Raw genomic sequence first — 23,888 nt, forward strand, 5'->3', positions numbered from 1 at the left:
TTTTAACATGGTTAATTGCACTAAAGTTTTTTTCAGTATTTTTTTCCATTTCGTTACAGTTGAGTAAAAAATCTTACAGTATTTTTAAAGCAAGCGAGATCACTGAACAGCTTTGATTAATTTATGAATGATTAAATTTACGAAATAAACAAGTAACTAATCATCTAAAACATGCATATTCATATTTAGTTATACTACTCCATATAAAAATAAATCAAAGGTTATTTCCCCTAAAATAAAAAAAAACCGAAGTTTTTAGTAGAAATCGCCGTTCTCTAAAACGCGACACCAACCGAAATGGAGTAGCATGATATTGCACGTTTTTCTAGATTACAGGCGACTTCTCCGCCGCTGCAATTTTTGAACAATATTTGCAGAAGCTTCTCCGTCGCAGCAAATCCCCAGAATCGGAAAAGGATAAACCACACACACTAAGAAATGGACGCAATTCTCCCGATTATCGCGTTCTCGGTGATCGCCGGCGCCGTGATTGCTTTCGTGGTATTCGGTGCTTATTCCCGGAAGAGAAAATCGGAAATTCAATCCATCACCCGACCCGAGAACCTGAATCCGAACCCAAAACCCGCTACGAAGCCCTCGGCTGCCAAGAAGCCTCAACACAAATCTCATTCCCATTCTCATGCAGCCGATAAAGTAAAGATCGGATATTTTTCTGTGTATTTGATAGCTTAACTTTTCTCTTTCTCTGCCTTAGGGTTGCAAGTAATTCGATCTGCGATTCTCTTATTTTAGGATGCCAATAAGAAGCATCATCACTTGGATTTGAATACTTTGAAAGGGCACGGCGATGCTGTCACCGGTCTTAGTTTTTCGCCTGATGGCCGTAGTTTAGCTACCGGTAAGTTTATGGCTTACCATTTTTGTGGAAGTTCACACACACAGTTGTAGTATGTTTTACATATTGCTATGCATATGTTGAGTGTAAATCTGAGATTTGATCAAAATATGCTGCTCGCTTCCAAGTGTTTTCATATCAATTCTGAAGTTCTGTACAAAATTTAATTCTCTACAGCTTGTGGAGATGGTGTTGTTAGGATTTTCCGGCTGGACGATGCTTCAAGCAAAAGTTTCAAGTACCATTTTTCTATACTCTCTACTCATAGTTCCTTTAGATCAATGCAACTGTATAATTTTTTTTGGAATCTTGTCTATGTGATCTATGCAGGTTCCTGCGAATTAACTTACCTGCCGGGGGCCATCCGAATGCAGTTGCTTTTGCTGGTGATGCATCTTCAATTGTAGTGGCTTCCCAGGCACTCTCAGGATCATCTCTTTACATGTATGAAGAAGAAAAACCCAAAACAACTGGAGACCAGAAGCAACAGAGCAAGCTCCCACTCCCTGCAATCAAATGGGAACATCATAAAGTTCATGATAAGAGAGCCATCATCACATTAGTCGGGGCCCAGGCAACTTATGGCAGCGCTGATGGAAGTACTATCATTTTGTCATGCTCAGAAGGTACTTTAATGTGTCTCTTATCAATCGGTCCTTGCATGAAGATGAGTTTGCTAAGGAACCCTGTGAGGCTATTTCCTTAACAGCTCTGCTTAGAGCTTTAAGGCCTGTTCTCTAGCAGACAGCTTTGACTTTGATACCATTTAATGTTACACTCTCATGACTTATGAGTACAATATTAGTTTAAAGATTATTTCCAATTTTTGTTTCATGAAGATTTTAGTTGCATATTAAATCTATGACGAGTTCATTTCTCAGTGACTTTTCATGTCCTTGGTTTTGTCCGTGTATTCATCACTATGCAACTTAGTTATATAGTTTTGGGTTTTATAGAACATTCAAGCATACTACATTTTGCATATCTGGATTCATAGTCTCTATATGAGCTCCAGGGGAACACTCAAAGTATCTGCTCAAACTTGCTATCTACAGCTATTACTACATATTTTCATGTACAAATTGTAATGACAAACTACTCTGTTTGAAATTATTTTTTGCCTTGTAGACTTGTAGTTGAGAAAAATGGAAGGTTGAGGTGATCAATAACATATTTTGTTTTCATTTTCGTTGTCAGGCACTGATATAATACTCTGGCATGGGAAAACTGGGAAACCATTGGGTAACGTTGATACAAATCAGCTTAAAAATACAATGGCTACCATATCACCAAATGGACGTTTTATTGCAGCAGCTGCCTTTACTGCTGATGTGAAGGTTATATTTCTTTTCTCCATAAGTTTCTAATTCTTTTTTGATGGGCAATCATATCTCTGTTTATAGATCTAGTTCTTGTGATAAAATATATAATTCACATATCATGGAGATCCATTCCTACTTACGATGTTAAATGTGTTTCATATAGAAAAATTGTTGGGGGTCTATTACGGGAAATACCACAATAATGCTGAGTACTCTCATCCTTAGAACTACTCGTTAAGGAATTGAAGCTACTTTCCAGTAATGGATGCTGCCCTCAGTGATAGTCATGCCTTTCTACTTTCTAGTTTAGGATGACCTAAACCATTATTATGAATGAAAAAACAAGGGCTGGTTTGGTTTCACATCCTTCATAATTCTAATGTCCATTGCAATTTATGAAGCTATATGGATTAGTCTGAAATTGTAAATATGAAGAATGATTCTCACCTTTTAGAGTTATAGGTTTGTAAATGTAATTTAATATTAAAACTAAATTCTTAGTATCCACATTCTTACAATTCAAAGTAAGAGAGAACTACCGGCATACTTTTTGCTAGACAGGTAATATACTAATATTCATGCTTCAAAAAATTTCATATGTATCTGATAGTTGGTCTGTTGGATGTATGTATGCTTTCCATGCCTACATATCTGGCCATGAGCCATATGAAAGACTGCTCGAGCCCTATGAATCATTTTCTTAGATACTCCTAAGCTAGCAGCTTAAACTGGCCCCTGTCTTTATATATCTTTTGATCCTTATATGAATCATGATCGGTGGAAATCAGCACTTATTTAATCTTGTTAACTTTGTTTTCTAGGTTTGGGAAGTCATGTACTCAAAAGATGGCTCAGTGAAGGAGGTTTTGAAAGCTATGCAACTTAAAGGTCATAAGGTAATGGTTCAGTGTGTACTCTGTAATATCAACATTTTATCCCGATTTTTTTATTTAGTTCTACATTTAGGACTCATTTGAAGCTTTAACTTACTGGTTTTGTTGGTTATGCAATATGAGGCTTGTGGTGCACTCCCTTCATCCCATACTAACCTAAATTGGAGTCTGACATATATTTTTGAAGTTGAACTTATTTGTTGGATGCTTGTATATTATTCTGTGTGAATGCTTCCGGATCTTGCTTGAAGTACTTAACAGTAGATGTTATTTCTGTATATTAGAAAAATGACTACATTGATATCAGTAGTGATTGAGATGATTTTTTATTACTTACTAATCTTTTGCTTCATTTGTATTCCTGTACTCTTATGTCAGAGTGCAGTAACATGGTTATGCTTCAGTCCTAATTCAGAACAAATCATCACCGCCTCCAAGGATGGTACTATAAGAATATGGAATATCAATGGTATGAAAAGTTTTTTAACTTCTTTGCTTTCCTTTGGTTTGCATTCTGTTAACTTTGTAAATCGTGTGAAGCTAAACTTTGAGCTTAATGAGAATGCTAGTATATCGGAGCGTTTTCACTGCGCTTTACATTCAGATGCTATTGTTATCAATTATTATAGTCTAGGTCTCTGCTGACTTTTGTTGTTTTATGAAGTTCGATATCATATGGATGAAGACCCCAAAACTCTGAAGGTGTTGCCTATTCCACTTCACGATGAAAATGGCACTACTCTACACTATGATCTTCTCAGTTTATCACCTGATGGTAAGATACTGGCAGCAACCCATGGTTCAATGCTGCAGTGGCTGTGCGCTGAGACGGGACAGGTTTTGGACGTTGCTGAAAAAGCCCATGATGGTAAACCTAAATTTTTTTATTTTCCTTATATCAAATCCGGATACGTGCTCTGTGTACACATGTGCCACTTGCTTAATGAACCTCAGAACTGATCACTTACCCAAAGAAATACTATGATGCAGGTGATATCACAGATATGGCTTGGGCACCTTCCACCATTCTAATGGGTAATTTCCTTTTTTCTGTTTTCGATATCATATTTATTCACTTTAAGGCATTTTCACGCGCACTAACAATCATACAAACCCTTCCATTTCCTGCAGATAATAAACAAACAGTTGTTCTAGCTACTGCCAGCAATGACAAGAAAGTGAAGCTGTGGCAAGCTCCCCTCCTCAAACCCTCGTAAACATTGTTGAGAGTATGTATTAAACCGACCTTCACGTCTCCTGGGTGGAAACTACGACGAGCTTATACCTCACCGATAACTAGACTTTCGTAGACAAGGATGACACTTGCAATAGAGGCGAATTTTCTCCTGTTGTGAATTTTTCCTAACACAAACAGCAGTCGGATGGTAATCTTATAGAGTTGTCTTTAAAAATGTTGCTACCAAAAATCAACTTTTTTTCAAGTTATCATTCCCAGTGATAATTAATTTCAGGTTTAGTTATATAAAAACACCTTCCTCAGTTCTCTGCAACGCTAAGTATGACCACGATTAAAGCCGTTGTGTGGACAATGTTGGCACGTAAACGGATCACTCGCTGTAGGATAGCCAGAAGGTGACCATGTGTCTTGGGAAAAAACCTAACCCTCACAATGATAGAGCTGTCAAAAATGGTCTAGCCCGATTTTAAATAAGTACTTAGTTATAACTCAAAAAAATTATCAAGAAATTTTAAATTCTTTCCTATTAGTAGTATTTCATAGTCGTTCTTCTAGATTGTTATGATTTAAAAAAAAGTTGATAGTTTGAACACAGATGGACAAAAATTTAATTTGTACTGAAGTTGGCATAAAATGGCAATGTGAATTATGAAGAATAATTTAGGGGTGTAAATAACATTAAAAATAAAACAAAAATCATTTATTTTATGTGCGGTTTAAACCCAAGACGAAACCTTATTAATTTGTAGTTGCATTTGCACTAAAATGTAGGAGAGAAAGCTGTAATACTAATCGACATGTAATAATAATGTGTTGATATACTATTATGATTTCTCCCCTTTATAATGTAACGTATTAAATTTATATTTTGATGTCACAAATAAGTTATATTTGGATATTTTGGATTAGAGTCATTTGATTGTGATTTCACCCACTTTTATTGCCATTATTTTCTTTTCCTAAGCCTTCAAAGTAAATGGCACTATTTAATGTTGTAGTATTTTCATCAACTGTATCAATCTCGGGAGATCGGAAATCCTAATTGTATCAATTCATAATAATAAATATATTTAATTAAGGAATTATGCTTAACTGTTTCTGTTAGCTGCATTAGATGTTCGAATATTTAATTTATATTTTATAGTAGTAATAAAAGATGGAATTCAATTTGCATGTTCACTCAACAAGATTTGGCCACGTATTTTAGAAAAAGACAGCTTTTTATTTGAATATGTTGACCAAAAAGCCCTCGCACATTTTCCACTTCAACAGAACAGAAGAGTTTGCCAAGAATTAGGGTTTAAAAGGGTTTAAAAGGGGGAGAAATCCCAACACCAACACTTAACTGATCATGGCCTTCTGGGGTAAAGCCTCTCTCTTTCTGAGTGATCTGCATTTTCAATCTATTTATTCTCAGATATTTTTGAAATGGAAGAAAAAATCCGTCGCGCGAATTTTTCTTTCTTTTTTTTCGGTGATTGATGTGTGAATCGTTTTTCGCGTTGCAGGCGTGGAGGTAAAGCCGGGGAAACCGATAACGCATTCCTGTGAGAAGGCAGCAGGAAGGCTTCGGATTTCACAGGTACGGTTGTTTTTTAAGAAGCTAAAATCTGATCAGAGTTCATGCATTTGGTGAAAGTGCTTTGAATGTATCGTGCCTTTCCTTCGTCTGCTTCTATGATGTATATTGGTTGTGATGAAAATTGAATTTGCTTCAGAAGCTGCTAGAAACCTTATTTGAGATGGTGCTGTTGTGTTGTTTTTCAATGAATTTTGTTGATGTTGTCTATGTGCTATGACTGGTTAGGCGACCTTGGGATTTGGTGAGTCTTCAAAGAGCTCCGTGGTACAGTGTAATGTGGGTAATAGAAGCCCGGTTCTTCTCTGCGTGCTGCTACCAGGCCGAATGGAGTCATCCCATATTGAATTGGAATTTGAGGAGGCGGATGATGTGGTTTTTTCTGTAGTTGGTCCACGAAGTGTCTACCTTGCTGGCTATTATGTCCGTCAGAGTGGGCATTCGAATGGTCGTAGTGATACGTATCCTTGTTCATGTTTGTGGCTTCTAATTATAAAGTTAGTTTAGTGCCTCAAGGTTTACTACATTTTTGTGCTTACTCATTGCTATCTTGCTTGGTATTTAGTTTTGGATAAAGATTCCTTGCATAGTCCCACAACATAAACTCAACAGTGTCATTTCTTGTTTTCCTATCGCGTATGTTTTATTTGGTGTATGTTTCTTGGCCTTCCTTCACTATGATTTGATCAGAGAGTCATATGGCGTCGATATTGAACACTCCCCTACAGATCGATCTAATTACAATAGTGAGGGTGATGAAGGATATGATGACAGTTTCATTAACGATGATGAATGTCAAGTTTCTTCTCCAGGGTCCCCTGTTTTTTATAGTAAAGGTATGTTTAGACAAATCAATGCTAATTTATGTTCGTCCATTTGGTGCTCATGTAACTTAATTTATTAAAGCTCCAGATGCACAACTCCTGTTCTTATAGATGTAAGTGGAACTCCTGTTCTTATAGATGTAAGTGGAATCTTATCCTAGAAGTTCTCATATTGCAAGAACATATAGTCACCTGTACAAATCGGCCTTTATAGTTTTGAATGGTTATTGTGATTTTCAATTTTTCATCATCTACTTTAATGCTGTCAAGAAGTATTGGCCTTATGGTTTGGGCTTTCTATTATCAAAGGAATGGATGAGGTTATGCCAGAAAAGGATAAGCCGAAGAGCAAAAATGGTCGAAATAAACTAGGTAGGAAAAGACAATGGGTGAGTGAGTCAGATAATGATGCAAGTTCACCCAAAAAGGAAGAGGAGGCTGGTGAAATGGATGTTGAGTGTCAAAAAGATGCAAAGACAACTACATGTGGTGATGATGGAGAAATGGAAGATGAAGCAAAATATGATGATATATGTGGTAGTCAGTCAAAGCAACAGGCTGATGATATCAGCGACAAATTACGAAGGTAATACAGCAGTTTATTACTGAAGATTTTGAACCTTTCAATGGATACTTTTGCTTCTAATCTCCCCACTTTCTTTGTTCAGTGTTGAATGTTCAGCATCAATTATCAATTAATATGTGATCAAGATTAGAGATTGTATATATATTATGGTTTCATTTTGTAGGGTGACACAACTGCGATCGCTGGATGAAGAAGGGACAGAGATTAATAAGATGAAATCTCATGATCAGTGAGTATCTTCTATCAATATGAGTTTCTATATTTATATTGCTTTTACTCGCGATGTGCTTAGTTTCTTCCTTGCCATGATCCCCAATAAGGGAAAAACCCAGAAAGAAAAGAAAGCAATGCTCTGTTACAAAGAGAACCAATGAAGTTCAGACCGATGATGGGGACCCTGGTGTCCCCAGAGTGTGTAAAGAGCATGAAGCTGAGGCATCGGCTGATCTGTGAGATTTTTTTTCTTTTTCCTATTTGGGTGTGTTTGATGTATTTTTAAAGGTCAGTTGAGTCACTTGAGTGGTGCAAATTTATGATTTTGTGATTTAGTGATAAAGTGATAGTCCTAAATCTTTCATTGACAATTCTTATTAGTACCCTTGATGAGTATTTGTTCTTTTGGTACATGTTCTAGCAAGGGAGTTGGTGGAGATCATTTGATGACAGCTCTAGAGTCAGACTCTGCAAATGACCCAAAATCAAAAGAGAGATGCAATGAACTGTTGGAAGGAGAACTTACTGAAGGAACTGATGAAAAATTTCAGAATATTACTGAAGATTTGGTTGAGCCAGTTTCACTACATACTGATAATTTTACAGAGAATCTGCCAGCTGAAAATGGAGAATGTGAACAGCAACAAACACCTGAAGAAACCAGTATGGAAGAATGCGGTCCCGAATGTCACAATGTATGGAGTAATGGAGAAGTAATGCAAGAAGTGCATATTGACGAAAAAACAGATCTGCCAGCTGAAATCATGCAAGAAGTGTGTGATGAAGGAAAAACAGATGATTTGCCAGCTCAAGTCATGCAAATAGAACACGCTGACAGAGAAACAGATGATCTTCAAGCTGAAGTCATGCAAGAAGAGCATGTAGAAAGAACAATAGATGATCTTCTGGCAGAAAATGGAGACAATAAAGAGGGTCAGATTGATAGGTAAGTGGCACATGCCTTTTTTCACTTTTGGTGGTCAACATCATATTCAATTCAATAACTCTTGGAGAGTCTTAATCTTAGTACCTATACAACACACTTATTATAAAGGTAATTCAGAGATTACAAATTAACCTATTTCAACACGACGGCTCTTCCTACTCACTCCGTCCCACAAAAGATGTCATACTTTCCTTTTTAGTTTGTCCCACAAAAGATGTCACATTTCCCCTTTTAGAAAAAGTTCTCTCTCACATGAATATAAAAATTATATTTTCTCTCTCCATTTAACACGCAAAACAAAACCTCCTAAAATCTCGTGCCGTTCCACAAGTGTGACATCTTTTGTGGGACGGAGGGAGTAATAAACTTTCCAGTTCTAATAAATCAGTTGTAAAGCACTTTCCAAGTTCCTGCTCGTAATCTCTTGTGCTGTGGTTTTTATCATAAATTTTTTTATGCAGCAATATCACCGACACCAAAGTAACTGAGTTACTAGCTAATGACAGTCAAGCTGATAAAATCAAGAAAAAGAGAAAGAAAAGGAAAAGTAAAGGCAAGGGAGGCTTGGACATGAGTGCAATTCAGATGTTAGATACTCAAGAGACTGAAACTGAGACTGAGAGCACTAACATAGTGCCATTTGATACGAGGACCTTACCAAATGGATTGACTATTAAAGATTTGAGCAGTGGGCCACCAGGTGGGAGAGTGGCTGTTCCAGGCAAAAAGGTATGTTTTATTTACTGGCTTGGTCAGAGATAAGTAGCTTTATATCTGAATGCCTTGTTTCATGTTTGACCTGATACATGTGTGCTCTATTCTGTCACATACTGTGGATCTACGAAATATGGATCAGATCAAGATCCATTACAATGGCATGTTGAAGGAGAGTGGACTTGTTTATGATTCAAATGTGGGTGGTCCTGCCTTCAAGTTTCTGCTAGGTAAGAATATCCGTATGCTTAACAGACCACCATCCATCCCAGTTGGACTTTAGACTTCTGTGAAGAGAGAAGCAAAATGTCATTTTTTTTTAGATGTTTACTTATCATCATTTTCGTTCATCTACATTCAGGTGATAAAGCATATATCGACGGATGGAATGTTGGTATTGATGGTATGTACATTCTGAAGCTGATTGTTACTAGTGGATTTGCTTTTCTTGTCAATCAAATATCAATGTCCTTAGCCTTCATTTATAACCCTGATCTCAAAATATGATTTCTTCAGGTATGCGTGTTGGTGATAAGAGGAGGTTAATCATTCCACCTTCAATGGGGTATGTATGAATCTAAGAGATGGAGTACTTCGAAACTACCGCCACAATCTTACATCTCATTAGCCCATTGAAATTAATTTATTTATTTTTAAAATCTGCACAATTTTTGTTATTGTTGTGCTGCAGTTATGGAGATGTTCAAGTAGGAGCCGATATTCCGCCAAACTCATGGCTAATCTACGACATTGAGTTAGTGAAAGTGTATCACTAACTTCGTTTTGTCTAGCTTCATTTCCCTTCCTTTCTGGCTCGACACTCTTGAAGTTGTGGAAGAAACGAGAGGATCAAAGCAGATAAGATTTTTGTAATGGGGTTTGAAACTAGAAAACCAGAGTTGAGAAATGTATTTTTGAAGGGTAAAACCGTTGCTTCATTTTGGTCTTGCCTGCAAAGATAAACTTATCCACGCAAACAATGGTTGATAAGATTTGGCAAGTTTTTGTAAAATCTCAGTATCAGAATTATTAAGATGGCCTCTTTTGCATCTCAAGTATATTCCTGTACCATTATGTGTGTGATTGTTTTGATTTTCTTTAAGAATAAACAGTGACAGACCAAACGTGATTTTCGTCTTTTGAGTTCGAGTATATGGTTTGCACCTTGAAGTAAATGAACATGTGAAAGACTAAACAGTTGCAGACCAAAACAAATTTGTTTACATTCAAATACACAATGCAACCACCTTCACTAGAGTGTATCAATTCTCAAATACAGTTCAACTTGATTGCAATTAGAATGGATAGGGTTTAGGGTTCATAAATTAACTGAATTGTGCATCAGAAATGTAAGTGACCCACTTGACCACAACAACCTTTCCTCACATCCATTAAAAGATTTCAGGCATCACAGACAATATCACTCTCATTGCTTCAGTTCTTTGGCTACTTCAACATAAATGGTAAAAACTGTCCATCTTTTTCATGTCAAAATATGCACTCATGGATATCGCCTCAAAGACCATTCCTCAGCTTATGGCTCATTCTTCAGTGGAAGAACACGTGCTTCAGTTTCTGGAATGTTGCTGCGTGGAGATAATGTTACATCAATAGGATTTATTTTGTACAGAGTTGAAAAGAAAGGACTCAGCAAGATGGAGTTTATAAGAGCAAACCTCTCAGGTTCTTCACTCTTGCTTATTAGCATCACATTATTTGATGCTAAAAAATCAGATAAGCTGTCCAGGTGTCTCTCCTGGCAGAATTTGTTGAGATGGCGCAGAAAATCATTGAACTGTTCTGGTTCCTGTAAAAAATTGAGTGATTCCAAATTTAACTCATGTTTACCAGTTCTATGCGGTTCTAGGGAGCGTAGGAGAGGGAAAAGCAATCTCAGGTAGTATACCTGCTTACAAATGCAACCTTTGCGGAGAGCAACTAAGCACTCGAGAATTTTCTGATATGTGTCTCCTTCAACGGAGTCCTCTACTAGACTATATATCTTATCCTTCATACTCTGGAAAGCTTTACGAACCCAGTCTGGACTATCTCTACGAGACATCATGGCTTCAAATTCTTGAACAGTATTTGAATCTCCCAGTTGCTCGACTTTGACTGGCGACGTGTATTCAGCAACGTCCATTGCTTGGCCAGCAGTAGCAACTCCTTCCCCTTCTTCACTTGATCCAGTTGGTTTTTCTCTTATTCTTCTAGATGATTTTTTAAGCTGCAAAATAGACCAACTTTCAATATGAAAATATCAAGGGATGTTGTGACAAAGAACCATGTTGTGCAATGAGATAAACATAACCTTTGGGTTTTCTTTGAGTTCAAAGGACCTACAGAATTCCTCAATCACGGCTGTATTTTGATGAAGAAGTTCGGGATCAGGCTCTGTTATCCTTTTGAGGGTCTCATCAATTTGGGGGATATTAGCACTTGGGTCCTTAGATCTCAACTCAAGAGAGCGGTAAAAGCGCTGGAGTTGTCATGTGGAACCACGCGTGTGTCATTTTTTAAATAATAACAGGAACTTTTATTTTTGCAAGATCTTTTATTGTAAACACAACGGACAGGGTATATGTTCATAACCGAAAAACTAGCATAGGAAATTTAGTGATGCCAGTCGAAAAAAGTGTTATTCATATTTTAACCAGCAAAGATAGTACCTCAAGAGCAGGATTAGGTGTGAGATCTGGTGGCAAAACTTCCTCTCCGTCAGCTGGAGCAAGATCAAGCATCTGTACCAATTTATCTGCAGCCTCTTGCTGCTGTTCATTTGGCTGCATTGATGAAGGGAGATTGCTAAATGAAGGAAACTGGAACTCTCTCACATCCTCCGCAAAAGGCAGCACATTGAAGTAAAATGAATCTGGCTACAAGTTTAGAAGGCACAATGTTAATGTCATGTTCAAGATAGGATTGTTTGCAATTTTCCTTGCAGTTACTTACAACGTTATCTTTCGCTGACACATTAGGACTTAGAACCCCTATAACAACATTCGTCTGCCCCTGTCTCCACACACAGCGGACTATAGCTACTTTGTTCATTTCCTTCATTGCTCTTGCTAATGCAGAAATTGCAAGAATGGCCTTTGTATTCCCAGGTTCAGCAATGAAGAGGTTTACGTCTTTCATATAATGATGTCTTTGAGCACATGATGATTGAAATAACAAGCTCTTCAGCAACTCCATGAGGATTTTTAAATCATGTAAAAAGTACGAGGGTTGGCAAGAGGCACCCAGATCTTACCTCATGATATTTGAAGCATCCGTAAAGCCTAAAAGTTTCAAACCCTTCTCTGGTTTGAACTTCACAGCCTCCCATTCAGCAGATGATATAGGGACAACTTGAGGACCGTAGCGGTAGCCCTTGATCCTTTGTTCTGGGGGAACAACTCTCTTGGGATCTTCAATACTTCGGTATTCATAATCAACCTTAATTTCATGTGAGGCAAATTTATCTGTTGGAGGCGCCTTATCAGAATACTTTTTCAAAGTGGGAAATTTCTCTTCACATGTTTTCTTGTAGACCCAGACCTAATAGTAAATCAAGACAAACCAAAATGTTTAACATTGGAGAAGTAGAGATGTATCTGTCAATAATATTATGCAACTGCATATATTAGACAAAAGCTCAGAAGCAAGCACAATAGACAGCTACTGAACCAAGGGTAACTAAACATGTAAAGCCTACAGAGTAGTTCGTCAAAGAGAGTATATCATTTTGCTAAGCATGAAAACATTAGATATCAAAAGGTATCTGCATGTCTAATAACTTAAGCTCCTTATTAGTTGGTCATTCCATATTGACATTGAAGAACCAAAACTATGGGTTTAATTCTCCATGCTCAGTGTGAAAGTAAAGAGTCAGCAAATGGCGATATATGGTCTTCAACCAACTGAGGTTGTATAACCCAAAATTATTTCAAGTAACATTCCGTAACTCAAATTACAGGTTCCAAAACATATGCTATTTATCATTAACACAATTATGTCATATCAACCATTGTCTATGATTGAACACATATCTAAACATCGACATCTGGTGATGTTACATGTATGAAAAGATTCGGCACTTCGTTATCAATTCTCAAAAAGTCAAAAATAAGGAAAGATGATAATGACACTGTAGAAGGTGAAAGCAGGATTCGAAATATCATCCATATTGAAAAGACTTAACAAGTGAAAAATAAGAAAATGATCCAGCGCGACTCTAGGAAATTATCATTCATGGATGATATTAATATGCCAACTGATTCAACAAAAATGGAGTGAGAAGGTTCACAATATGTTGATACATGAAAGCTACCTCCAACTATGTTAAATCCAGCCAACAACTAAGTGAGCTAGTATTTCAATAAAGTAATGACAACTGGGTATCATAAGCAGTTGCAAAATCATGGGATACAGGAGTCTCACCTTGATCTTCATTATAGAGCTCAGCTCAAAATCACCCCTGTATGTAGTAACTGGTGTTATATTACGAGTCCTTAGTGCACCTAATAAGGAAGTTGCATTCCCCACATACACCTTTGAAGAAGATTTGTTGGAAAGCAGACCCAAAAGGAAGTCATTCTCTTCCACAATCTTCTTGTCCACGTCCCAATCTTTTTGTGCTCTAACAACAACACAATCCATCTTCATGCCATGTGCCATCATCTGTGCTGCAACTGTTTTTACTTGATCCTCCTTTGTTCCCTCATATGGGAGTCTGGTTGGAGTAACTGCATTAGTTATGAGGCATAAACGCTTCTTTCCCTTGTTAGTTTCCTTATACTTCTTTATCATCATATCCATCCCAACAACAACAGCATCAAGAACTTCAGCAAAGTTAAGGTAATGGATTCCATCATTTGAAAACCATCAAAACAGACTCTGCTTACCATGAAATCATAGCAGATGAAAAAAATCATTTTCAACAATAAACCTGATCAATCCCTAGGATAGATAAAACATTAAACTCAATTAGAAAACTGCAACCAACTACTTCCCTGCACCTTGCTTATGGGATTTTTCTTCCTTCATACTGATAAGTTTGTTTCCCTAATTATTGAGGGAACACAAAGGTAGATTTATTGGCAATATAACAAACAACCCATATCAAAGTAAAAAGCTTTACTAAATCATCTAGAAGCCAATCAAAGAGAATAGTTAGCTGAACACCAAACTTTAGCACATAAATTGGATACAATCTCCACATGCACTTCCTCGAGGAAGTTGATGTAGAACATCCACAAGAGCCCCATCAACAACCTTAATATCCCTCAAAACAGTCACATTCTCGTACCCGCCCACTTCCACTGTCAAGTCATTTTTAGTATCTGAAATTTCAACTCAAACACATTAAACTCCAGCTATCAAAATGACAAATATAAGACAGCATTGCTAAACCACCACGCCACCCAAAAATCATGCGAAATACCTGTAGTACCAAAGGCCACAACTCCCACTTCATCATACTTTCCGTAAATCAGCTGCGTCAATTGAATGTAGGCAGTTAAAAAATCAGAGAAATTGCAGACGCACGTCGGCCATCGAGAGATTCTATTAAATGCAAACGCATTGAATTGGGCGATTTCACACAATTATCAGAAAACACCCAAATTACGAGGCAGCGATCACTAATTGAGTTTGAAAAACAACAAAAAAAATGTTTGAATGTACCTTCTTCTCTGCAAGTAGGCAACAAACTTTTTCAACTTCCGGCAGCACACCATGCATCGACGGACCGACTTCAATCAGCAGCACCAGACTTTCCTGTCATCCATTTTTTTTAATTAAATAAAAAGAAGTCGCTAGTTTTCGCATAAATTTCATTGCTGAAACAGATAAATCTATGTCCATAACCCGCAGCAGATGAACTCGATTTTCACCAACACGACTACTACGAAAGGAGAAAATGAAAAACAAAATCATTAATGAAAAATGGAGAAAAATGACCTTATTTCGAGCCATGTTTACAGCTTAAAAACGGAAAGAGAGGGAAAGAGCAAGACCACAAGAGGTTAGCAATGGCGTTAGGTCTCTCTCTTCTTCTACTTATTCCCGCGCAGAGCAGAGCGGTAAGCTTCTCCGATAATTTTCTTCACCTTTGTTTTCAATAAAAAAGAACTCTTTTTTTTATACTAGTACATGAAAGTTATAGTACTACTTTCGATCGCTATTTCACTAAATTATTGATTACACTTTATATTACTCCATAAAAGATTTCTCACTTATTTTTTATGTATTTTTTAATTGACTTTAAATTAAAATGAGATACTCCTATTTACTAGTGTGGCTCAAATGTATAGTGACAATTTTTAAAAAAATTTATATTATTAAACTTCAAGTTTAGTGGACATTGAAAAAGTGACCACATGTCATTTTACCTATTTTACCCTTAACACCATAAAAACACAGAGTCTCTATTTATTCTCTAATTATTTTAGGCCGAAAGTGTTAATAAAATTTGTTTTTCAATTATGAATAAATAAATTTAATTTATTCTATAAATAATTATTTTTATGAAAAGTATTTAAGTAACTCTTATGACTCTTAATCCCTCTATCTCAAAAAAATCTTCTTTTTTTATTTGAGTTTATTCCATAAATAATTATTTTATAATTATGAAAAGTATTTTAAGTAAGAGTGATGCTAAATGGCCACATTATGGCCGGCCATAATCTAATTTTTTTATAGAAAACTGAGCTCCCTTTAATTGAATTTAATGCATTTTGAAAGTATTAAAATTTTCAGGACTATTCTACCCTTTGTGTTAATTCATCAATAAATAATGTTGTGACCATATACGCATACTTCCTTTTATTATTTTTCCAGATTTTTATAAGAAGAATTAACAGTATTATAGCATAGATATAATAATTAAATATTTAAATTATATTTACTGTATATACGTACATGCTATAGTGTAGTGTCATGTTTTACACTAATAATTAACTAATAATACTAATAAAATATTTCATCTGTCCCATAAAAATATATGCACTTTCCATTTTCGTCCGTCCCGAAAAAATATGTGCATTTCATTTTTAGAAAGTTATATCAATTTAATAATGTTAGTCTCGTTATCCATTAACACTACTTTAACTACCATTCTCTCTCATTTTTAAAAAGTTATATCAATTTAATAGTGTTAGTCTCATTATCCATTAACACTACTTTAACTATCATTCTCTCCCTTCTCTTACTTTACTATATCATTCTTTTCATCTCTCTTACTTTACTAATTTTGTCTTAATTCTCGTGTCATACCTATTACCATTATTTTTATGGGACTGAAGGAGTATAATATAAGTATAGTGATATAAGTAAAATACATAGTTACCACTTGTTAAGGATAATTTTAAATAATGTTACAACACTGTAATAAAATCTATAATATGACAATATCAAAAAGATTAACAAATAATAATAATTATTGTTATAACATTTAATTGTTTAAAATAATACTACTATTAATTTACAAATTTCATATGATTAGGATACTATCATATTTTGATTTTATCAATTACTTTTAAAAATATAAATTATAATAATATGATTTTATAGTTATACAATAATCATTAATTTGTGTACTCAATATATATAGTATACCATCATAATAAGCTACAAACCTTATGCGAGCTCCATACTCTCGTTCGATACATGTTTAGCGTTGTTTATTTTGTATTTTATACTTTAGTGCATGTAATATAAATACTAACTATATACTGTTGTAGTGTTATATTACCGTTCGTTAATCAGTTGCATCTTATTTATATTTATCTTATTTATATTTTTTTAATTGATAATAATCTTGGAGTCAGTTGATCTTTGATTTATTTGTATAATTGGAATATTAATTAATTTTACATTTGGTTGGATGATTGGAGAACTTAATATAGTAGTAGTAGTAGTACATAATATACATAGTGGTTGTTTGGTTTGTTAGACAAAATAATCATGAGATGTTTATCTAGGATTGAATTGTGAGATTATTTTAGTTAGAAGGGGGAATGTCCATTACTAGTTATCACATGATTATTCATCTATGATTGAGTTGTGGAATTCAATCTCAAGAACCAAACAAAATATATATTTAATCTCGAAATATAATCTTGAAAATGAATATTTATTTACTTTTTTTTAGTACTAACTTTTTAATTTATTATATTTATTTTGATGGGAAAAATTAATACTCTATTTTTAATCTAATAAGTTTGTAATTTAGTTTATACTAGTAAATTTCATTCAATTGATATTCAATTCAATTAAATAACTAGGAGTTCCAATTTATATATATGTACTTTTATTTATTTATGTGAGTTAAGTTTTGAAGTTACATTATAAATATTCTTGACATTAGAAAATAATTTTTAAACATTTGTGTTTAGGAATAATTATAATAAATTAATTTATTGGTGTGCACTTTAACTTTAAGTTATATCTCGTGTTTAGAAATCATAAATTGTTCAATTCAATTGAACTGGATAACAAATAAAAATCTCTAAGTATCTATTCAGTCAATTAATAACATTAAAATATAACAATTTAAACATATTATACTTATTAATTTAATATACATAAAAATAATAATTAGTACTACATATATTAATTTACAAAACTATAAGTATAACATACTACATTTTAAAATATTTAATAATATTAAAATATAAAAGTATAATAATCCTATTATATTTTATAAAATAATAATCATTGTAATGATAATAGTAATAATTAATGTTGTTAATATCACTAACTCAATCCTATTATTATTCACATTATTACTATTATCAATCGTTTGAATTATATCTAATCTATAAATCATCATTAACTCAAACTATATAATTTATCGATCTTAATCAAACTAATCTCATTTGTTTGTAAAATTTGGTCCGAAAGGTGGAAGAATAAAGGGTCGGACATTAATGGGAAATATAGAGCTTTATAGGGAAAGGGCTGTTATGTAAAATACTTATGCACTAATAACTAGGCTTAGTTTTTCTAATATTTTAATACCATTATACCCTTGTGTGGATGACCATAATGTGGCTGCATAGCATTATCCTTTAAGTAATTATTATGACTCTTACTCCCTTTATGTGGTGTGCTTCATTCTCCACTGGCAACACTTCAATGACCTTTTCTTTTTACCTCTCTCCTATTCAACCAATTTTGTATTTAATTTCGTGTAGTCCTCAATATCTCTATTTTTGTGAGTCAGATAAAGTATTCCTTCAAATTCGAATAACATTATAGTTGTGCAAGGGCCCATGTATCATTACCAACAAGGTTGTCGTCATTGACCTTTGTTAGCGTTCCCCACCAACTTTACAGTTGATGTCTAACGTCTTTTAGAAGTGAATGCGTCAACCACATCGGGAAAATGGAGATGTTTCTCGAGACGGTCATAAGTAAGATTAAAGCAAATCCTCTTAAGTTGCCAAGAAATTTAGGGTGGAGTTGATGTATCAAATACTCTTTAACCGACCACATCGCTAATTATGGTATTCGATTAGCATTAGTGCAACATTAGGCTTGTGTGTGAGGGGTGGATTAGGAAATGTATTAGGAAAAAGAATTAGGTGATCCTTACCGTTCCGATTTAAACTACAATGCGATCAAGTAAGGGCATATTTGGTATTTCAGTCGAGTAATTTTAGTCTAAAGTTTATTGACTGTATGGAGCAAATCACGCTTTATGGTCTATGTCGTTTCTTCGAGTATACCCTATTTAAGAGCAGAAAGAGAGAGAGTTACAGAGAAAGAAAGAGAAAGGTGCTTATCAGAGGCAGCTATGGTGGATTTATTTGCATGGCTAGGTTCCTTCTTTCTCGTCATAGGTATAATCGGTGCTGTACTTTTCCAGGTAATTTTCAGTGTACCCTATACTTTCCTGTATGCTAATTTCAATTTATTTACTTCACTCCACCTCTTTAACCATTTTATTACGACTAGCTTATGTTTCACGTTCATATGGGAACACAATTCTTCTTTCCCTTTCCTTTCCTTTGCATTTTTTTTGATCGGAAATAGTAGTAATCTTTTAACTTGACATGAAATTGAAGCAAGATAGAATTGATAGGACTGAGATGCCAATTTAACTGCCGGACTGTCACTGGGGAAAAGTGATGCATTGGGGAAAGACTGTAGTGTTTGTTAATGAACGATGGAGTGAGATTATTTGGGCATATGGAAAATTGAAATTTCAAGAATATGGAATCTTTCATAGCGATTAACGATGTCTATTGAATTACTATTTGGTTTTGATTTCTAGTTGAGAACATTAAAAAATGTGTTCTGGTAGCTGAATTTGTTGTAAATTACTATAAAAGTAGAAACTTTGAGGATGGCTATGCACAGAGTTATTGATATTCATGGTTCCATGGAGGAATTAACAAATGCAGGTTGGAAAGATGATAAACAGATTGTAAACTATAATGCATTTGTGTTTTTTGGATGAGCCACAACGTTTGGTGAAGTTCCGTAAGTGAGTAGTGTTATCTTGCATAAAACAGAGAATAGACAACGTTAGTTTTAAGCCTCGTGGTGTGTGTGCTGAGTTTGGTTTTGAAAATAAAAGCTCTGTATAAGCCCCATCTCTTTTTTATGCATAAGCTGCTGTGTAAGATACATATTTGCTATGTGAAAATTGTGTAAAGAGAGTGACTAATTTTACATTTTACTGCCCGATATATATGGGGCTGCTGTAGCCTGTAGTGAAGTGTTCATGTCCTGAGCAGAATCTATGATGTCAATGGGAGAAACTGAGAATTGATGCCATCTTATTTATCTTCCTTGCTCTAGAACTTCCAATTTTCTTGTTAATGTGGTCTATCTATTCCTTTCCTTTGCATTATTGGGAAAATGATGCCTAAAATGTTGTATTGCAGCTAATGTGCTTGGCCGACCTTGAGTTTGATTATATCAACCCATATGATACAGCATCCCGAGTAAATAAGGCTGTTTTGCCAGAGTTTATTGCAGAAGGAGTTTTGTGCCTTCTCCTTCTTATTACAGGGCATTGGGGTATGTGTTTGCTCGGCCTTCCATACGCATATTACAATGTAACAATGTAAGTTTCTGTTCCAGTCACATTTTCTACAATGGTGAACGTTTCTCTATCACATGGTCAATGTAAGCTGACAAGACTTGGGCCGATTTAGCTTCTGCACTGTTGGTAAGAGTGAAAATTTTGCTCAGGTGTATGAAGTGGTGGAGATCCAGAGAACTCATTTTTAAAACTTACTTCTCTGAGAAATATCCTCATATTTCACTTATATTGAAACTGATACATGGAATCAAACATTATGTAGGTAGATTCCGAGAAGTCCTACTTGCAACGGGATAGTTAAAACTGAGAATGAATTAATAAAAAAGGTGTAGCCACACTGGTTTCATCAAACAATCAGCTGGTGCTACTAATTTTCTGTTAGGCACTTCAAAACTATATAGTGTAGATAAGTATCTACCGAGAATGCACTGTGTATCAGCAGTATGGTTTAATTTCTTAAAAGTTGACATAATTTGGATCTTTTCGAAATGACTTCATACTTCTACTTATACAACATCTGGGTTACTGGACTTAACGAATTGCTGATTAGTTCGGTAATGAGATTTCAATGGTTAAAGATTGTCTCCTACAGCATGAACTGAGAGCCAGTTCCCTCCTTCATGGTCAGGGCATGAATTTTCCTGTTAGCAGACTTGACACTGATTCATTTACATATTACCTTGAAAAACATCTTTCGTTAGCACTATATTAATGGGGTCAACAAGAAGTTCATGTCCATTAATATCTTTTACCCTTTGTATCTACAATTGAATGTGCTTTACTTGCAACTAATTTAACTGCTTGTTTGCTAGCTTTTCATATTTCTGGAAAGTTAGTAGCTGACTGGTATCCACTTGAAATTAGATACACTCGGCGGCAACACCTTCTGGATGTAACTGAGATTTTTAACCAGCTTCATTGGGAGAAGAAGGTGAGATTTATCAAGATTAGTTACCTGATCATCTTTCTGGCATTGACGATATTCTGGTAAGCATATATAACATTTTGCTAAAACAGATGTGCTAGTTCTGGGGACCTCTTCCTTTTCTGGCTTCTAAAAAGTGGCGTTTCGTTTCAGGATGATTTGGAGCGTTGTGGATGAATGATCAATGTGAATTTGATGCTGCCATTAATTATACATTCTGTAAGCTTCCGTTTATTTTTATTCTTTGATGTTTTACTTTATTTAGTTAACCCATTGAACGCTGAGAAATATCACAATCTTTGAGGTAGAAGTAGAAGACACAATGATCTCATACACTGTTCTTATTCTGAGAGCTTAGTCACTCCAATTTTATTTGGTCATGATTTAAGGCAATATCACATGGGACTGCAAAGGAATTAGGAGAAAGACTAGGAAACGAGTAGTTGTAGATCTAATTTTAATATGGAACATTTGCTCTTATATGCAATAGGGATCAGAAAGAAATTTTGTTACTTTTACAAAACTGTAAAATGTGCCTGCCACATGCATGAAGATTGTGTATAAGATTTATTCAAGTGTAGAAGAAGAGTAAAAACAGTGATATTTGTGCTCCATAACCTACGTGAACTTTCTTATGGAACAGTACTTAAGAAGTAAATTTTTATGCAGGCGTTTTAGATTCCATGTTACTCCACCAATAGGTGAATAGAAATCCTAAACTATATGCGTCTGTTTTGGCTTTATCAGCTTTACATTCTAAAGTATTCTGATCCAAGCAAAATCATTTGTTATTTATTTGTGAAGCTAGCTATATTGCTTAATTGGTTGAAGTGTTTGAATCATCATGCTATGACATATGTATGACCTCAAGAGGCTAAGCAGATGCAGTTTTTTCATGTTGAGCCATTTCATTATATCCACTAAGTGCTGAAGCTGGGAAATTGTCAATATAATCAGCTAAAAGCCTAAAATTAGTCAATACCTCGCACCGCAAGTATTGAATAACTGCCTGCTTTCTAGTCGAATTGTTTTAATTGTCATTATTATTACCCTACAGAAGTCATGCCTGCTCTTGCTCTTTCTAACTTGATGTCGCTTTTTTATTTTTCTGATTGTTTTAGCAAACGAAGGCGATCGAGGTGGCATGAAGATGGCATCCGGTATACACTTGAATTCGTTTGTATTATTCATAAACTCCAAACTTTCACCTGCACTAAGCTTCTAGTCACATTAGCTGCTCAACTACAACATTGATCTCATGTCGGTACTAATTTAAAATCTTGGTTTTGTTGGGACATGAATGTCATGACTTTGCAGGTTTGCGAATTTGTCTCCAAAATCGACATCAATGGAGTTATTATACTCACATAGGGTTGCTCCATGCCATTCAAGTTATAGTAGTAATGTAAGTTTGACATTTAAAAAATATTTTCTAAAAGTCTTCCTTGTTGAATTTTGGTGTCTTTGGTTGAGTAAAATATGTCCTTGATTGATCTGATGCATCAGTGGCAATATTTTTATGCTAGCTTGCAACATTATTATGATGTTACATTAGAAAATTTAATACTACTAATTTGTTTAAAAGAGTCAACAGCTGACGGCAGAATCATAATTTCAGTTTCATATTTAAGCAATAATATAGTTTGAATGAGTTCATCTGTCTAATTAATACGCTCTCGGTCCCATCTTATGAGTCTCGATTTGAGTATAATGAGTTAGTAAAATATAGGATTCATTTAAAAAATAATAATAATAATAAATGTAGGCTGAAACTTTTAAGTTGTGACAGTGAGTAAATTACGCGTTAATGAAGATAGTAGCTTCTAAATAGTCATATTAAAAACAATCATATATATTTAATTTGGGTCATCTATTGCGTAATAGTATTACATCACTTAACATATGTGTTAATAATGTGACTAGTATACACGTAGTATACACGTCGTTTAATTATAGTAAGTATTAAACTAAACGAAGCCACGATTTTTTTTTTTTTCCAACTTGATGAAACTTGGTTGTCGTTGCTACATTCTTCTTTCTATTTTGATTGTCCTTTTTGAAACGTCAATAAATAGCACTATAATCGTATAAACATGAGATAAGGTAGAAACATCTATCAATCAATTTACCTATGAAAAAAATGGCAAGCGACCAAAATAATAATTACGAAACTTATATAGACTAATTCATGGTTATATGACTGGAACTTGTAGGGCTACGAGCTCAATTATTTACTAATTTAAAATAATGATTTTATCATATTAGCATGATTGTGATCAACCGCGGATCCAAATGAAGTCAGGGGTAGATCGACCTCACTGTCGGTCTATAAAGGATGGAAAACTCCATTAAATTCGGTCTTTGGAGTTGTCGTGAACTCTTTCCAGACCTTTGGGTTGAGGTTCATTTTCTTTCTTCGCCGGCCATCCATTGACAGCGACGGTTGACGCACTGCCTCTGCCTTCCTACACTGGCGACTACCTCTTTCATTGTGTCATACTCACAAGTTTCCTTTGTTAAATACACCTTTAAAAATATGATAAAAATTTCTACTCTAACTCATTTAGCTTCCTGTTGTAATATTTTGACAAAGAGTATTCTTGAATTTTAGGTTTCTAGACATTGTCATAGGAGTACTACTCTAGAAGGAAGACGATTTCCTTGACTTAAACCTACCTGAAGTTTTTCTTAATCTCTCTTTGAAATGGTCTTAAGTTAGAATTTTCATCAAATACATAAAATAAACATCTGTTTATTATTCTAGATCCGTCACGTGCAAGCTTGTTTTAGGTTA

The 23,888-nt window shown here is 34.9% G+C and overlaps 4 protein-coding genes across 9 annotated transcripts; 3 read left to right on the plus strand and 1 right to left on the minus strand.

Moving 5' to 3' along the window:
* The first annotated feature begins 317 nt into the window (after positions 1–317).
* On the plus strand, positions 318–4,571 carry LOC125217627 (Transducin/WD40 repeat-like superfamily protein). Its single transcript, XM_048119148.2, has 10 exons — positions 318–654; positions 754–859; positions 1,034–1,094; positions 1,187–1,482; positions 2,054–2,193; positions 3,000–3,074; positions 3,450–3,540; positions 3,736–3,939; positions 4,062–4,106; positions 4,203–4,571. The coding sequence occupies exons 1-10, from the start codon at positions 439–441 to the stop codon at positions 4,286–4,288; spliced, it is 1,320 nt and encodes a 439-aa protein (XP_047975105.1). The 5' UTR covers positions 318–438; the 3' UTR covers positions 4,289–4,571.
* A 940-nt stretch (positions 4,572–5,511) lies between these two features.
* Positions 5,512–10,186, plus strand: LOC125220613 (peptidyl-prolyl cis-trans isomerase FKBP43-like). Its single transcript, XM_048122768.2, has 13 exons — positions 5,512–5,633; positions 5,778–5,851; positions 6,077–6,309; positions 6,539–6,684; positions 6,982–7,258; positions 7,422–7,487; positions 7,579–7,707; positions 7,893–8,417; positions 8,879–9,146; positions 9,274–9,361; positions 9,493–9,534; positions 9,648–9,696; positions 9,823–10,186. Exons 1-13 carry the CDS (start codon positions 5,621–5,623, stop codon positions 9,905–9,907), a joined length of 1,995 nt encoding a protein of 664 aa, XP_047978725.1. The 5' UTR covers positions 5,512–5,620; the 3' UTR covers positions 9,908–10,186.
* A 143-nt stretch (positions 10,187–10,329) lies between these two features.
* Positions 10,330–15,232, minus strand: KU80 (Ku80 family protein). Of its 4 annotated transcripts, none has more exons than XM_048122763.2 (12): positions 15,075–15,232; positions 14,799–14,891; positions 14,557–14,608; positions 14,324–14,455; positions 13,554–13,954; positions 12,385–12,671; positions 12,084–12,279; positions 11,801–12,007; positions 11,443–11,610; positions 11,038–11,358; positions 10,808–10,938; positions 10,330–10,717 (listed from the first exon to the last, which is right to left on the minus strand). In XM_048122763.2, the coding sequence occupies exons 1-12, from the start codon at positions 15,087–15,089 to the stop codon at positions 10,666–10,668; spliced, it is 2,055 nt and encodes a 684-aa protein (XP_047978720.1). In that variant the 5' UTR covers positions 15,090–15,232; the 3' UTR covers positions 10,330–10,665. The 4 variants fall into 4 exon arrangements, with proteins under 4 accessions (XP_047978720.1, XP_088922035.1, XP_088922038.1 ...); XM_089065909.1 differs by having other exon boundaries at positions 14,557–14,678; positions 15,075–15,230; XM_089065912.1 differs by having other exon boundaries at positions 14,557–14,678; positions 15,131–15,225.
* A 3,631-nt stretch (positions 15,233–18,863) lies between these two features.
* LOC125219515 (protein cornichon homolog 4-like) lies at positions 18,864–23,614 on the plus strand. Of its 3 annotated transcripts, XM_089066504.1 has the most exons (7): positions 18,864–18,984; positions 20,009–20,190; positions 21,034–21,156; positions 21,248–21,313; positions 22,216–22,254; positions 22,412–22,499; positions 23,360–23,614. In XM_089066504.1, the coding sequence occupies exons 1-4, from the start codon at positions 18,913–18,915 to the stop codon at positions 21,273–21,275; spliced, it is 405 nt and encodes a 134-aa protein (XP_088922630.1). In that variant the 5' UTR covers positions 18,864–18,912; the 3' UTR covers positions 21,276–21,313; positions 22,216–22,254; positions 22,412–22,499; positions 23,360–23,614. The 3 variants fall into 3 exon arrangements, with proteins under 3 accessions (XP_088922630.1, XP_047977469.1, XP_088922634.1); XM_048121512.2 differs by lacking the exon at positions 23,360–23,614 and having other exon boundaries at positions 22,412–22,592; XM_089066508.1 differs by lacking the exon at positions 23,360–23,614 and having other exon boundaries at positions 21,034–21,100; positions 22,412–22,592.
* Positions 23,615–23,888: the final 274 nt, after the last annotated feature.

Source organism: Salvia hispanica, chromosome 1 (assembly GCF_029641045.1).
Source record: "Salvia hispanica isolate PSC_SH4W2 chromosome 1, Shi_PSC_v1, whole genome shotgun sequence".
NCBI classification, from domain to species: Eukaryota; Viridiplantae; Streptophyta; class Magnoliopsida; order Lamiales; family Lamiaceae; genus Salvia; species Salvia hispanica.

What these genes read in the sequence shown, in the direction of transcription:
- LOC125219515 (XM_089066504.1), top strand. Translation starts at nt 18,913, where the DNA reads ATGGTGGATTTATTTGCATGGCTAGGTTCCTTCTTTCTCGTCATAGGT. An exon ending in GCATATTACAATGTAACAAT is followed by an intron (nt 20,191 to 21,033) that starts GTAAGTTTCTGT and finishes ACTTGAAATTAG; the next exon opens with ATACACTCGGCGGCAACACC. An exon ending in CTGGCATTGACGATATTCTG is followed by an intron (nt 21,157 to 21,247) that starts GTAAGCATATAT and finishes GTTTCGTTTCAG; the next exon opens with GATGATTTGGAGCGTTGTGG.
- KU80 (XM_089065909.1), bottom strand. Translation starts at nt 14,851, where the DNA reads ATGGTGTGCTGCCGGAAGTTGAAAAAGTTTGTTGCCTACTTGCAGAGA. An exon ending in AGGAAGTGCATGTGGAGATT is followed by an intron (nt 13,955 to 14,323) that starts GTATCCAATTTA and finishes ACTTTGCTGAAG; the next exon opens with TTCTTGATGCTGTTGTTGTT. An exon ending in AACTCAAAGAAAACCCAAAG is followed by an intron (nt 11,359 to 11,442) that starts GTTATGTTTATC and finishes TCTATTTTGCAG; the next exon opens with CTTAAAAAATCATCTAGAAG.
- LOC125220613 (XM_048122768.2), top strand. An exon ending in TCGAATGGTCGTAGTGATAC is followed by an intron (nt 6,310 to 6,538) that starts GTATCCTTGTTC and finishes TGATTTGATCAG; the next exon opens with AGAGTCATATGGCGTCGATA. An exon ending in AAAGAGGGTCAGATTGATAG is followed by an intron (nt 8,418 to 8,878) that starts GTAAGTGGCACA and finishes TTTTTTATGCAG; the next exon opens with CAATATCACCGACACCAAAG.
- LOC125217627 (XM_048119148.2), top strand. Translation starts at nt 439, where the DNA reads ATGGACGCAATTCTCCCGATTATCGCGTTCTCGGTGATCGCCGGCGCC. An exon ending in TGCAACTTAAAGGTCATAAG is followed by an intron (nt 3,075 to 3,449) that starts GTAATGGTTCAG and finishes CTCTTATGTCAG; the next exon opens with AGTGCAGTAACATGGTTATG. An exon ending in ACCTTCCACCATTCTAATGG is followed by an intron (nt 4,107 to 4,202) that starts GTAATTTCCTTT and finishes CATTTCCTGCAG; the next exon opens with ATAATAAACAAACAGTTGTT.